This window comes from Equus caballus, chromosome 10 (genome assembly GCF_041296265.1).
Source record: "Equus caballus isolate H_3958 breed thoroughbred chromosome 10, TB-T2T, whole genome shotgun sequence".
NCBI classification, from domain to species: domain Eukaryota; kingdom Metazoa; phylum Chordata; class Mammalia; order Perissodactyla; family Equidae; genus Equus; species Equus caballus.
In genome coordinates this window covers 26,259,408-26,275,101 of record NC_091693.1, presented here as the reverse complement: position 1 = coordinate 26,275,101, position 15,694 = coordinate 26,259,408, and the positions used below count along the sequence as shown (strand labels likewise).

The 15,694-nt window shown below is 44.0% G+C and overlaps 1 protein-coding gene and 1 long non-coding RNA gene across 2 annotated transcripts; one reads left to right on the top strand and one right to left on the bottom strand.

Annotated features, from left to right (window-relative positions):
* Positions 1–861: 861 nt before the first annotated feature.
* LOC111775463 (uncharacterized) lies at positions 862–15,162 on the top strand. The gene is made up of 3 exons (XR_002811166.2): positions 862–965; positions 10,296–10,453; positions 12,325–15,162. It is a non-coding gene; the product is annotated as an uncharacterized lncRNA (long non-coding RNA).
* Positions 5,309–6,235, bottom strand: OR5BW3 (olfactory receptor family 5 subfamily BW member 3). The gene has a single exon (NM_001391874.1). The coding sequence runs from the start codon at positions 6,233–6,235 to the stop codon at positions 5,309–5,311; it is 927 nt and encodes a 308-aa protein (NP_001378803.1).
* Positions 15,163–15,694: the final 532 nt, after the last annotated feature.

Below are 15,694 nucleotides of genomic sequence, written 5' to 3'. Positions count from 1 at the left end.
ACAAACTCCCATACACACTTCCTTACCTACTAGTTAGCCTCACACAAACATCACATGCTGACAGATAACAACAGCAGCACCAAATCAGACGCACAGATCACAATCACACTCAAACCAAATTACACACACAGTACACACCACAAAAACTTCCACTCAATCACAGACACACCAGAACAACACTCAACCACACGTGGACACACAAGATCACAAACTACATGCCCTCTTCACACAAACTTCCACACAGTCTCGGCTTCACAAGGTTACATTCCAAGCAGGATGCACAATCACACACACCCCCCCCAACACAACGCACATAATCTCATGAACTAAATCACTCACATCCCCACAAAAATCACAGTGACACACGAATCACAGCAACAGCAAAAAACCATACTCACGAGATACCATCACAGAAGCCACAGTCAGGCTCACGATCTACAGACACGCAAGAGCCACCCGGGGTGGGGTGGGGGGGGGCTCACACACCTACACAAACTCGCACCTGCTCCCATTCACACATACACGCACACATATACACGCAGATTCGCTCACCCATACACACACCTCAAAGACATCACATTCCCTCCCACACACTCACCTGCACGCACTTGCTCGAACATTCTCCCTGGCTCACAGACTCGTACACACACCAGTCTCTTGCACACAGACACTCTCGCTCGAGCACACACAAGCATTCGCCTATACACGCCCGCTCACCGCACACACTACCCGCGCACGCGGAGACACACACTCACCCACACATCACTCCGCACGGATCTCCAGGACGGAAGCGGAAGCGCGCTTGAGGCTCACGCGCGCCGGGCACTCTGGGAATTGTTGTCCGGAGACGGGCGCGCAGGCGCACTTCCTTCTGGCTCCCGGATCCTGCCCTCCCCGAAATAAACAACAGGTACCCAAGTCCTTATCTCCTACTCTACGAAGTAATATAGACATTTCCAAAAATGGTAAGGGATCCGAAGGCAATAAATCAGGCCGATGGGAGGGAGGGAGGAGGTGATGATACTTGGTGGGAGGTTAGGAAAGGTCTCTCCAAAGAGATGACGTTTGAAGTGAGGCTCAACTATGACGGGGCAGTTGTGCCCAGATTTGGCGAAGGGTATTCTAGGCTGAGGATGAAGCAAGCGCAAAGGCCCTGAGGCAGGGAGAAGATTGATGTGTTTGAAGAACTGAGGTAACGCCAGCATAGCTCCGGATAAAAGATGCAGGGAGGGTGCAGGAAAGGAGGCTGGAGACCTCAGCGGGGTTCCCACCATGGAGAGCCCAAGGCAATGAAAAGGCACTGGAAAGCTGCAACAGGGTGATGATTTTTAACAGGAACACTTGGCTTCTGGGTGGAGGGTGGGTTCGGGAGGGTAATAGCTGAAGGCAGGGAGACAAAGGAGGAGGTTGTTGCAGTGGGCCTGGCCAGAGATGATGGTGGCCATGGGGATGGTGTGAAGTGGATGAACTTGAAAGAAACGTTGAGAGCGGAACTGACAAAACTCATGGACCTACTGGATGTGAGGGAAATGGGGAGGTGAGTGAGAGAGATAAACCAATAAGCCTGCTAATTTTCTGCCTTGAGTGATGGATGGATGGCAATGCTAGGAAGTGGGGTGAAAACAAGTATGGAGGAGAGAGAAAGAGCTGTATGTAGACGGGTTAAGTTTGAAATACTTGCTACATATTCGTTCACCGTGATTCAGCAACAATTCACTCATTCACTAACCAATGATTTATTGAGTTTCTGTTATCCTGGGTCAACTGTATGCTAGAGCATGCTAGTACCAGCTCACAAGACCTAACTGTTAAATATCCAAGAATGTCGCAAACCAGTTGTTAAGCTATTGGCATCAGCTGTGGTGAGATTATTTACACCGTGGAAATTGGCAAATATTACAGTTGTTTTTTTTTTCCAGAGAGCTGGCTTACCAGCACACTGAAAGCTTGGATAACGGTAAACATGCAGATGTAATCTCTCCCTTCATTCAGCATTCATTCTAGTGTGAGGGACAGATTTTAAACAAATAAACAATTGGTTAAAACTGCAATGCATGTTTTGGAGAAATGAGAGTGCTGAGAGAGAGTATAGAAAGGAAAAAACGACCCACGCTGGCCAGGAGGGGTGGCCAGGAATTGATGTTGGAGCCTTGTCCTGAAGGCTGAGCAGTACATTTGAACAGGGGAAATTAGGATATGTTTTATGGATGACGTGTCATGGTTTGATTGGCAGTGTCTTTTTCTTTCTTAATGGGATGTAAATTAATGGAGTATCTTCCAATCAATGGTGGTTTATATTCAATAGCATTTATTAATCTGATTTAGGAAGAGGTGTCTGGACTGAGTTTGTGAAACCAGAAGATCCCATACAGGTGTTGCCGAAATGGCTGTAGAGGGAGATAAACCACCAAGGCTCAGAGATCTCAGCCCCCTGACTCTAGCTTACACCAGAGAAGATTTGGATTTTTTTTGTTGTTGTTCTGCTTCACATTTGTTTGTTCATAAAAATAAATACTGAACACCTAGTGTGTGCCAGACAATATGCTACACACAGGGGATACAGCACTGAAGAAAACAGAGCCCTGCCCTCATGGAGACTAGATTTGAAGGAGTAGGGAGGGGGATTCAGGGCAGAATAAAAAAACTGAATAATTTAGGTAATTCAAAAGGATGATAAATGCATTGGAGATAATAAAACAGGATGAAGGGATTGAGAGTGACCTGGAAGGGATCTTCTTTAGAAGGGAGGGCCAAGGAGGGTACATCTGAGGAGGTGACGTTGAAGCTGAGACCTAAAGGATGCTAGAGAGCCAGCCGCTCAGAGATCTGGGGGATACACCAAGTACCTGGATATTTTCTGTCTCAGAGAGTAGATATCAAGTAATTATGGGAGTGACATCCCATCAGCTTTGCCATATACCATTGATGAAAGGGGATTATACCAGGATGTGACTCATTGATGATTACCTTACTTAAGATGGCTCTGGCATACCCCAGTAATCAGCAAAGACTTGTCTGATCTAGCTGGCTGGTCACATGCCCCTTTACTCTCTTTTTGGCCAGTTTATGTCTCTCCCAAGTTGTGCATTTGATCAAGAGGTTGGTATTCTGAAGTAGAGGAGGACTGTTCAACCCTCAAGGATATGTTGGTAGCACTGCAATCCTCTCCTAAAACTTCCCAAGGAGATATCTCAACATGGTAAAATTTTTAAATTCCTAGAGAAATGCAATTCAATCTCTGTCATTAAAAGTAGAATCCTGGGGCTGTCCCAGTGGTGCAGCGGTTAAGTGCGCACGTTCTGCTTTGGGGCCCGGGGTTCTGCTGTTCGGATCCTGGGTGCAGACATGGCACCACTTGGCAAGCCATGCTTTGGTAGGCGTCCCACATATAAAGCAGAGGAAGATGGGCATGGATGTTAGCTCAGGGCCAGTCTCCCTCAGCAAAAAGAGGAGGACTGAATGCAGTTAGCACAGGGCTAATCTTCCTCAAAACAAACAAACAAACAAAAAAGAAGAACCCTGAGTGTTTCTGGAGTGAAAATATTGGGCCTCTCTTGATCCTCTTAACTTTGGGTAAGTTGCCAAACCTATCTGAATTTTATTTTCCTTAACTGCAAAATGAAGAAAATATTATAGAGAATTATAGAGATAATGTATATAAAAGTGACTAGTACAGGTGGCCTAGGGATAAAGGAAGACTTGAATGCACGATGATAGGATGGAATAAAAAGATAGATGGTGGCTCATCAAGAGATGAGATGGGGAGGAATGATTAAAAATTAGTAGGGGCTGGCCCAGTGGCACAGCGTTTAAGTGTGCACATTCCACTTCAGTGGCCCTGGGTTCACCAGTTCAGATCCTGGGTGTGGACATGGCACTGCTTGGCAAGCCATGCTGTGGTAGGCGTCCCACATATAAAGTAGAGGAAGATGGGCACGGATGTTAGCTCGGGGCTAATCTTCCTAACAACAACAACAACAATTAGTAAATAATGTTCTCGCCTTCTATTTGGAGTTTCATCTGGGCATGTGGCAACCCAGCTGGAGACAACATTTCCCAGCCTCCTTTGCAGGTCAGTGTGGTCATGTGACCAAGTGCCAGCCAATGGGATATCAGCAGAAGTGATGTTTACAACTTCCGGGTCACATCTTAAAAGCATGTTGCTTGCCCTCTACTTCTATCTCCCATCCTGCAGGTGGGTTGTGAATGACGTGCTAGTGAGCCGTCTCCTACTGTGTGGATAAGGAGACCTCAGGGGATGGTAGAGCAATGAGAGAGGAGGGACCTGGTCTCAGGATGACTTTGTGGCTTAGAGCCACCCAGGATCACCTTCAACCACAGATGTTTACATGAAAGAGAAATAAACCTTTTGTATTATGTAATCCACTATTGTCTCTTTAAAACAGCGGAACCCAAAACCCAACCAATACAATAATATCAGGTAAACATTGCAGAAAGACAAAATTACCCTTGACATCCCCTTAGGAAGGAGCCACATGCAGACTACAAACCAGGGGCCAGCCCCGGGGCCAAGTGGTTAAGTTCGTGCACTCCGCTTCACCTGCCCAGGGTGTTGCCAGTTTGGATCCTGGGCATAGACATGGCACCGCTCATCAGGCCATGCTGAGGCGGTGTTCTACATAGCAGAGCCAGAAGGACCTACATCTAGAATATACAACTATGTACTGGGGAGCTTTGGGGAGAAGAAAAAAAAGAAGATTGGCAACAGATGTTAGCCCAGGTGCCAATCTTAAAAAAAAAAGAGACTACAAACCATATCTCTGCCAGTCCAATATGGCCTATTTTTCTTCTGGAATAGTTGCTGCTTCTTCTGATGAAGTCATTGGCCTGCGTTTAGGACATATAGAAACAAAAAATGTGTACCATTCAATATTAGAACTGTGTTGAGTAGGACAAGATGCACCAACTTGTGGGAGATCCAAGGAAACTGAGATGAGCTGAGAAGAGAGTTATCTGTTGGACTCAACTCCAGGACACAGGGTCATTGAGGGGGATCTTGGATGAAATGACTGTCTACTATTTAAATTATCCACTCCCTCTCTGTCTTCTCCTGCCTACATTTAGGTCCATTTGCTTAAATTAAATGCACATTTGACATGTGTCCATTTTGTCTGGACATCTATTGGGACCTCTTGCATGACTCATTGTCATCCAATTTTGTTGCCAAGTGTTAGGCTACACGTGTGCTCCTGGTGGTCTCTGGAGGCATTAACACCTCCACTGTGACCACAAGGAAAATCCTGTGAAGGTGGATTTCTGAATCCTTCTCATGTCCAGATGCCAGGTCCTACGATGGCACCTGAAGATAGAGCTTCCTCAGGGCACCCTTCATGTCCTTGTTCCTCAGGCTGTAGATAAGCAGATTCAGGGTGGGTGTGAGGATGGAGTAGAAGACAGCAGCCACGCGCCCTTGCAGTGGGGAGTAGTGGGCGGTGGGCTGCATGTAGGCAGAGCTGCCGGTGCCATAAAACAGGAGCACAGTGGCCAGGTGGGAAGAGCATGTGGAGAAGGCCTTCCAGCGGCTGGCTGAGGAGCGGATCCGAACCACTGTGGCCAAGATGCGGATGTAGGACAGGACGGTGAGGGCAAAGCAGCTCATGATGATGCAGCCGCTGGCTGCAAATCCGACAGCCTCATGGGCATCTGCATTGGCACAGGCTAGGCGCATGAGTGGGGGGATGTCACAGAAGAAGTGGTCTATCACATTGGGGCCACAGAAGGGCAGGGAGAAGGTGTTGGCTGTGTGGAAGGCGGAAAAGAGGATCCCGCTGCCCCAGGCCACCACCACCAGGGAGGCGCAGGTCCGGGGGCTCATGGCTGCCCCATACATTAGGGGCCTGTAGATGGCCAGACAACGATCATAAGCCATGGAGGTGATGAGAAAACACTCTGTGGACCCAAGGCAGACAAAGGCAAAGAGTTGTGAGGCGCATGCCGGGAGGGAAATCTCCCCAGAGCCTACCATGGTGGCCACCAGGACCTGGGGCAGGGTGGTGGACGTGGAGCAGATATCCACCAGGGAGAGGTGTTTGAGGAGGAAGTACATGGGTGTGTGCAGGCGGGGGTCGAGTGTCACGGCAGCCATGATGGAGAGGTTCCCCAGAATCGCAGCCAGGTAAATGAGAAGGAAGGTGGCAGCGCTGAGCAGCTGTAACTCAGGGACAGCTGAGAAGCCCCGGAGGAGGAAGACTGACACAACCGTGAGATTGCTCATGTTCTGTCTTTGGCAAAGTTCCTTAACTGCTGGGGATGCTCAAGGAGCAGTGCATGTGGAGAACAGTGTGACAATAACAAAGACCTAGGAGGAAGCAATAAAGAAGTTGGGTGAGCTGAGTCTGGAAAGGATGCTCAAATATTTCTTCATTGAACACACGTGCATTGTTTGTCTTTCCTAGAGATCTCAAAGTTAAACACCTACAGAGGCCCAACAGATACATAAGTTAGTGAATCCAGCTGAGTGAATAATAGAGAATGGTGGGGACTGTGGGGAAAATGGATGTTCTGTTCAAATGAGGCAGCTGCTTTAAACTCTTGCCCACTGTTGTTGGTGGACGAACCATTGCCAGATTCTCTGATATTCTCAAGAGAAGCCAGATTCCAGGTTGTTTTTGATGTGAAACCTCCTGACTTTTATATACTGGCAGTTAATTCAAATGTAAAACACTGTGCATATCACATGGGGCCACCAGTTAAGACTTCTGGTCTTACCATGTATATTGCTACATACCGTAGCATCTTAATTATAGTACACAACCCAAGGCCTTCTAATAATCTGTTTCCCTCCTAGACTGTGAGCCCCCCTCCACCTGAGCACAGGGACCATTTCATACTCATTGCTTTATTTCCTGGCATCTAACGTAGGAAGTGGTACACAGTACAGAAGTAGTGTTTAAGAATGTTTTTGCAACCAAACAGCCAGCGTTTGGATTCTGTGTGACATTGGACAAATACTTTAATCTTTCTGAGCCTCAGTTTCCTCCTCTGGAGAATGGGATCGCATAGTGCTGAGATGGTCACAGGCCATAATGAAAGGAGCGTCCTTAAACAGGACCTGGCACAGGGCAAGCCCTCGTTAAAGGTAGACCTTTACTATTGTCAGGTTCCTCACACTTTGTGGGTTTCTTGTCTTCCTTTCCACTGTGGTCCCTGGGCTGCTGGGATTGTGTACTAAAATAGGCATGAAAACATGTTTTTAAGCTTCTTAAAGGAAAGTATTACCACCCTTTTCTCTTCTCATACTCCATCACCCCCTGCCATTTTCACTCCCATTGCTGTGGAACGACAGCCCCTGGCAGCTGGGCACTGGCCTGGCACTCCCAGCTGAGTCTTGCTGGCCTCTTGTGGACCATAAATAACCTACCTTTGGTAGGCAGAATAGTGCCCCCTCCAGGATGCCTATGTCCCCCACCCCTGAAACCTGTGAAAATGTGAACTCACATGGCAAAAGGGACCTTGCAAATGTGATTAAGTTAAGAATTTTGAGATGTGAAGATTATCCTGGAGTATCCAGGTGTCGTGAGTTGAATTGCAGCCCCACTCCCCCAAAAAAGGTATGTTGAGGTCCTAAGCCCCAGGACCTCAGAGTGTGACCTCATCTAGAATCGGGTCACTGCAGCTGTAATTAGTGAAGATGAGGTCATAGGCCCCTAATCGAATATGGCTGGTATCCTTAAAAGAAGACGGCTGCACTAATACAGAGACACAGGAGACAAGGCCGTGTGATGACGAAGGCAGAGAGTGGAGTCATGCAGCTGCAAGCCAAGAAATGCCCGAGATTGCTGGTAGACCGCCAGAAGCTAGAAGAGGCAATTCCCTACAATTCCCTAGGCAAGTCCCTAGGAAGGATTCCCTACAGGTCTCAGTGGGAGCATGGCCCGCCGACACCTTGATCTCAGACTTCCGGCCTCCAGAGCTGGGAGAGAATGCCTTTCCGTTATTCTGAGCCACTCAGTCTGTGGTGCTTTGCCATGGCAGCCCTAGAAAACATCTAATGAGTGAAGCCAGTGGAGTCGTTAGGGTCCTTAGAAGATGGGAAGGGAGGCAAGAGAGTCAGAGAAGGAGATATGATGACAGAAGAAGGGATCAGACAGATGTGGGGCCGTGAGAAGCCAGAAGAGACAAAGAAATGGCTTCTCCCCTGGAGCGTCCAGAAGGAAGCAGCACTGCTGACACCTTGACTTTAGCCCAGTGAGATCCATTTCGGACTTGGGATTTCTAAAGTGTGAGATAAGAAGTGTGTCATTTTGAGAGACTACATTTGTGGTGATTTGTTAATTCCACTACCTCCCTCTGTCCTCTGCCCTCTTTCTTTTATTACCAGATTCTCCCGCCATGGAGATGAGGTGCCTTTGCACACCAAAGTAAAGGGGAAAAAGCAACACAGTCACTTAACTAATGCCATTTCTCCCCTCTCCCACCCCAAAAGACCCTGGGCAGGGGGAAGCTTTGTAACTGCAGTTCCCTCAGCAGGACGCAGGTACCTGTGCGAGATGGTTTTAAGGGGTGGATGGATGGATGTTACTTATCGTCTAGCTGTGGTTTATTTTAGTGTGCATCTGGAGAGAAAACATCAGACTTGCAGCTTTTCAGACATTCTGCTCAGAGAGAGGCTAAAATGTGCATTGAGGTTCCAACAAGAGATGATTAAAAGAAATGTGGCAACATCTGTTACATCATAGAGAATTATAATTCCCACAGAATGCATTTTGCAAATTTTGGACTGCTCCCTTGAATCAAATTCCTTACACCTTGGCTAACTCATCTTGCCTTCTCGAGACTTACTTTTCTCATCTCACTCATGTATTTTTCAAAATTCACACACACAAAACAAACATGGCTTTCATGCATGCTGTCATTTGGAAAGGACGTGAGATCATGCCCTGAGGTGTGCAGCATGGTGCCTGGTATGCGACGTATGAATGTAACCATCAGCCCTGTGGTTGGTATTATTATCATTCTTGTTTCAGCTTTCTTGGCTGTAAACTGAGGGGCTTGCAAAGCATTTCCAAACTGTTCCATGGAGCCCTCAGGGATCACCAAGGCATGGGAGCTTGTCTAGTGGGGATGTGATCCCTTTCCTCCAGCTGGAGCCAGTTCCATGTTTATCTATTAAATTGTTATCAGATTATCGGCTCAGCTTCCATTTGATGACAAGATCTTGCCATGAAAGAAGTAAGTACCAGAGATGATACCTACAGCCAAGAGATGGGTTGTGTCATGGATTACAGTACAGACTCTGGAGAGAGGCTGCCTGGGTTCAAATCCCAGCCCTGCCACTTACTAGCTGTGTGACCTTAGGCAAGTTACTTAACCTCTCTGTGCTTTGGGTTCTCTATCTGTAACACATAGGAATAATAATGACGTCCCCACCCCCATGGGATTGTCATGAGGATTAAATGAACTTAGTAAGTGTGTAGCTCTTAGAACAGTTCCTGATACATAAAACACCATGTGTCTTTATTATTTTCTCCAAATGGATGAGTATGTTTCTCAGCACTGCGTGGTATTATGTCTTCATGGATGTAAAGCAGAATACCACAAACATCATAGTCTGAAACAGTGGAGAGGAGCAGAGACCCTGGATTCGAGCCATCAGCCAATGGGAGAAATGAGCCTGACCGATGAGTGACACAGAAGCAATGCTTCTGGAGTAGGATAAGATTTTAGGAACTGCCTCTTCATGAAACCCTGAGTGTCTTCCATATTATTCCCACCCTTCAGTCTCGTAGCCTTGTCTTACATGCCCCAGCTCACGGGGAGCTCACTTAGAGCAGTGGTTCTCAACCAAGGATGACTGTGTCCCCGCAGGGGACATGTGGCAGTGTCTGGAGACATTTTTGGTTGTCATGGCTGGGGAAGATGCTACTGGCATCTAGTGGGTAGGGACCAGGGATGCTGCTGAACATCCACCAGTGCACAGGATGGCCCCCACAGCAAAGAAGGATCTGGCCCCCAATGTCAGTAGCACCGAGATTACATCTCTGACTTCGTCTGAGTTCTTTGTAGCGTCAGCAGAACAATGATCAGCGTTTAAACATCATTTCCCAAGAGCCTGACGCTGACCTGAGCACTTTTCACATGACCGCTTAATCCTCCCGTCCACCAGAAGGCAGGCACTGTGTTACCCACCCCATTTCACAGAGAGAAAAACCGAGGCACGGAGAGGTTCAGCGATTTGCCCAAGGTCTCATAGCTCATAAGGGCAGTGCTGGGGCTCGAACCTAGCTGACTATCCCTACAACCATGGGTTTTAATCACTGTTCTGTTGCCTCCAGTCATCCAGGTAGGAGATGGAAGCCACTTGGAAATTTGGAGCAGCCTGACCTACCTGGCGGAGTGTCTCAACCGCTCCCTGAAGGTGCTGAGCCGGGCTGGTGGAGTGCCGGTTCCTCCAGGGTGGAGGTGATAAAGAGTCAAGCCGGGATTCTTTGCTGTAGGTTGAATCCCCACTTATGAGCTGCGGGCATGGAAAGCTCTAGGGGTGGGCCAACGTGGCTGACTTTGATTGGAGTTGGCTTTGAGCCATAGCATCTCCTCTTGGCTGGTTCTTACGTTCTTGGGACTTTGTCCAAGGTCACCTCTGGGGACCTTCTGTCCCATGGTGGCTCCAAGCTCTGAAAACAAGACTTTGACAGGCAGGGCATCAGCCATGTGCCTGGTTACAACCTTCCAGGGTGTTCTGACAGTATCAAAAGCCATAATAGTCAGTTTTATTGAGCATTATTAATACCATTTACTATCGAGAAACATCCTTCTGCAATGTGCATTTTTTGTTTAACATGTCCTGGAGTTATTTCTGTTGAATAAATAGGGATCCCACACAGAAACAGGTCATTCTTTTTGACTGCTGCGGGGTGTCCCATGCTATAGATAAAGAAATGAAGGTGGCCTTCCCCACGCTCGGGGGCTTTGAGGTTGTTTGCAACATTTTTTTTTCCAAGACAAACAATTCTGCAATAAGCGTCCCTGCACCCTTCTTGGACATCTTATTTTATGTCTTTCAGAAAACTTTTTAAAATACTTTTCTTTGTGTACGTTTATATACTACTTGTTTTCTCCCATTAACTTAGAGTTTCTGTGGCTCTTGTGAATGGGATCTAGTTTTCCATGACGTTTTCTAATTGATTATTGCTGCTCTTCACATAGGCTGTTGATCTTTGTGTTCTGATCTTGCGTCTAGCCATGAGGCAAAATGTACTCTATTCATGTATGTGATCAGAATAGGTTCCATTAAAGTGGAGTCGCTAAACTGAAGGGCCTGCACATTTTAATTCTGGCTAACTATGCAAACTCAGCATAAATAAGCTTTATCAATGTATTCCAATTGTGCATAAGAGTATCACTTTTTTTTCTTTCTGGCCCAAAGTGGATACATCAGTTTTACGTTTACGCCCATCTGATGGTCAAAAATCATCTCATTTTTGTTTTAATTTACATTTCCATGGTTCCTAGAGAGGCTGACGATCTTTTTGTATGCATGGCCATTTGTACATATTCTTCTGTACATAAAATTTTCTATCGGATTATTTGATTTTCCTTACTGATTTGCATGAATTTTTTTATATATTACAGGTATTGATCCTTTTTACAAATTTTTCCCAGGCTGTCAACTTAAACATTTTTCTTTAGAATAGTTTTTATCATATTGAAGTTTAACAATTTATATAATCATATCAACTTATTGTTTTCTTTCTAAGTGTTATATCTTTCTTAAGTAGCAATTCCCACATGGACATTACAAAAATAGTCTCCTATATTTTCTCCTTTGTTTCCAAGCTTTATAATTTGATTCATCCCTTTAATCTATCTGAAATTTACTTTTTATGTATGATGTAAATAAAGACTCTTTTTTCCCCAAGTACAAAACCAAGACATATTAGTTATCTATTGCTGCATAATAAATTACTCCAAAACTTAGTGGTTTAAGACAATAAGAGTTTATCTTATGGTTTCTGTGGGTCAGGAATCCAGGCATAGCTTAGATGGGTGGGCTCATGGTCTCTCACAGGCTGAAGTCAAAATAGGGCTGATGAAGGATGGGCTCCAAGATCACTTACATGATTACTAGTAGGATTCAGTTCCTTGTGGGCTGTTGGCTGAGAGTCTCAGTCCTTCTCTGGCCATTGGCTGGAGACCACAATCAGTTCTTGGCCACGTGGCCTCTCCATGGAGCAGCTCACAACATGACATCTTGCTTTCCTCAGAGCGAGCAAGAGAGTTTCCAATATGGAAGCCATGATATTTTGTAACCTAATCTTGCTAGTGACATCCCATCACTTTTGTTTCTATTCTGTTCATGATCAGCAAGTCCCTGGGTCCAGCCCACACTCAAGGGAAAGGGATCACACAACCATGGAATGCCAAGAGGTGGAGATCCTTGGGAGCCATGTTGGAGGCTGCCTACCACACGAGGATGGACTAGGATTCCCACATCTGTCTGTGTTTGTTCCTGAGCTCTTCATTCTGTTCTCTTCTATTTTTCTGTTCAAGTTACTCTCAATATGTGGCATTGGGACCCCTGGATATCCTCAAGACCCTTTCAGGGAATATTCAAGGTCAAAACTCTTATAGTATTGCTGATGAGATTGACGGTGATATTGGCAAATGTGATTTTTTGATATTATATAGTGAAAAGTGTCAACATCTGGAGTATCTGCATGATTTGATGAACCAACTTTTTCTCCCAAATGACCAATACGTGCTGTTACAAAGTTGTACACTGGTAAGGATCTATTCAGAGAGAGAGAGATGGGCCAATGGATTTTAATGTAACAGTATAAACATTCATTGATGTGGTTTTAGATTCTACATGCAATTAAGTGTTTTATGAGTTGATATGGTGTCAAAGAAGAATATTCATAATTATCTAAAAAGACTATTAATTACTTCTGCTTTTTCCAACAACAATGTGTATGAAACTGGGCTTTCTTCATAAACTTCAACAAAACAACTTATTGCAACAGTTTGAATGCAGAAGCAAATACGTGAATCCAGCTGCCTTCTATTCAGTCAGATATTAAAGAGATTGCCAAAAATATATAAAACAATGTTGCTCTTCTCACTAAATGCATTTTGTTTTGGAAAATATAGTTGTTTGTTTAAAATATGCTACTTATGATCACATGTAATGGCTTTATTGTTGATATTCTTGTATGACTTGATAAATAAGTATTTTTAAAGTGTCTCAATTTTAATTTCTCATAGAGTTAATATGGATAGATATAACCTATATAACGAAAGCTCTTTGGGGTCACCAATATTTTTTAAGAGTATAAAGGGGTTCTGAGACCAAAAGGTTGAGAACTGCTATTTTATGTTTTCACACGTTTTTGATTCCCTCTAGTTTCTGGGGTGGCCGTGGGGCTCACTTGGGTTTCCAGGTGCAACAGGGATGTCCTCACCAAGCTGCCCCTGAGCTGTCATTTTTGCCTGTGGACCTGTCTACCTCATCTCCTTTCCTTCCTATTTCCCAAGATGGTTATCCAGCCTTCTCAGCCATTCTGGGAAGCAAGAGGTACCCCAGGTCCTTTAAATGAATCCCATTGATTCGAGTGTCCTTTTTTGTCTTACCATAAAATATAATTTTTTCCTCATAAGTCCTGCCTATATTAGTTTGTTGATAGGTATTTGGCTATTCTTGTTGCAATAGTCCATCAGAATTCTCTATGTTTGTGAAGCAAATATAGAGACTGATTTTTTAAAAATTGAAGTTCAAGTTAAACTGTACTATGATTCTACTGTGACAAAGAAGTCTGTGGCTTCCAGTTATAAGTAGGCTATACCATCTAGGTTTGTGTAAGTACACTCTATGATGTTTGCACAATGACAAAATGGCCTAACGACACATTTCTTGGAACATGTCCCCGTCATTAGGCGACACAAGACTGTATTATATACTTGGAAGTTGTATATAAGTATATACAACTAAGATCCACATGTTCTCACTGAACACACAGAAACACAATTATGAGAGGTGATGGAGGTGTTAACTAACCTTATTGTTGTAATAATTTCATAATATATATGTATCAAATTATCACATATACACGAACACCTGTATCACATATACTCATAGGATTTCATATGTATGAAATCATCACATTGTACACCTCACACAATGTTATATGTCAATTATATCTCAATAAGGCTGGAAAAATGTATATATAGAGGAAGTTGTGGGAAGTTCTTGTTACAACAGTGAAACGTTGTCGATTTTGGCCAAGACTCAGTGATGCAGAGTATCATCCTAGGTTGAAAGTCTCTAGTCTCAGTCCATTTCTTGTAACAGAATCTTTGCAGAGTAACAAAGTATGAAAGTAACAAATGAAGCACCACTGCTCACTAGCACATTCTCATGTCCAAGTTGTTGGTGGGATGTTTCTCTTTTGAAAACTGGATTTAAGAACATATTTAACTGCCTCCATCAAAATATTAAATTAGATAGAGGTTACCTGTTGGTTATCAGAATACATTAAATTGAAGGAAGGATATTGGATGCAAAATTGTACAACTATATACTCCATCATATTAAATTAGCAACGTGAGATGTTTTGCCTTATTTACAAAGTTACTCTCGGGTTGCCTATATGTATGTTAATATGTATGTTTTTATTTCTAATCCTTAAGAAAAATATTGCCATTTTAGATTTTGTAATAGAGCATTAAAGATGAGACTCTTCTCATGTAGAACACATTGCAAAAGACACTTCAAAGAGTAGCCAACACTCTTCAGCCTAAAATGAAGTTTGCGAAAATGGATGCTTATTGTTAAAATAGAAAATGGGGAAGAATAGTTCTAGAATTGGCAAAATATAGGCTTTTTTCATAAGGCTTTTATTTGTGCACATTCAATTGCAAAAGATTACTGTTACTGTAACTTTGGCACACTAATATAAAAATGTAAACGATTTCACAAATGGACACAAATAATGTTCACATTAGCTCATATGAGGAGAAAAATAAGATAGTACTTGCTATGACAGCTCTGTTGATGAAGACATGAGAATTAATTTGAAAAGAAATAGTGTTTTTTCTTTTTGCGAAAACATCACTTTCATGTCCTGTAATCTTTTAACATTCCTGCACTATTCAAAATGCAGCTCAAAGTCGATGAAATCAATAAACAATTGTGTATGAACAAAAGTGTCCATTAACTCACTCCTCTTGGCTGGGTTTTCCCTTTGTTTCGAGTCCATTGTGCAGCAGTTTTTGAAAGATGCTCACCAGTGAAATGCTGAATTATGAAATTCTTTCCCTGGTCTCATACACAGAGGAATAAATCTATTCCACAGCAGTAGCAACTGCCTTTACATTTCATCCCTAACATTTGACCACTTCCTGTTGAAAAACAAATGTTTCACAGCTCTTAAAGATTTTATTGCAAAACAAACTGCAGGATGAAGTTCAGAGCCTTATCTAGCATTAGGGCTCTTATTCTTTGTAAATTCTGACTAATGGGTTTGAAAAGCAATAATACACATTGCCAAAATGTCAGCAACTTTAAAAATCTGTAAATATTACCTCAAAACCTAGTTTCTACAGACCATCAGTCACCACATTTAGCTTCCTCTTCCCTTCTTTTTCTGGAGCCTCCAAATTTAGCTGTAATTCTGGGGTTTCTAAGCTCAATAGCACTTTGCAACATCATGCATATAAATCATATGAGGATGAACCA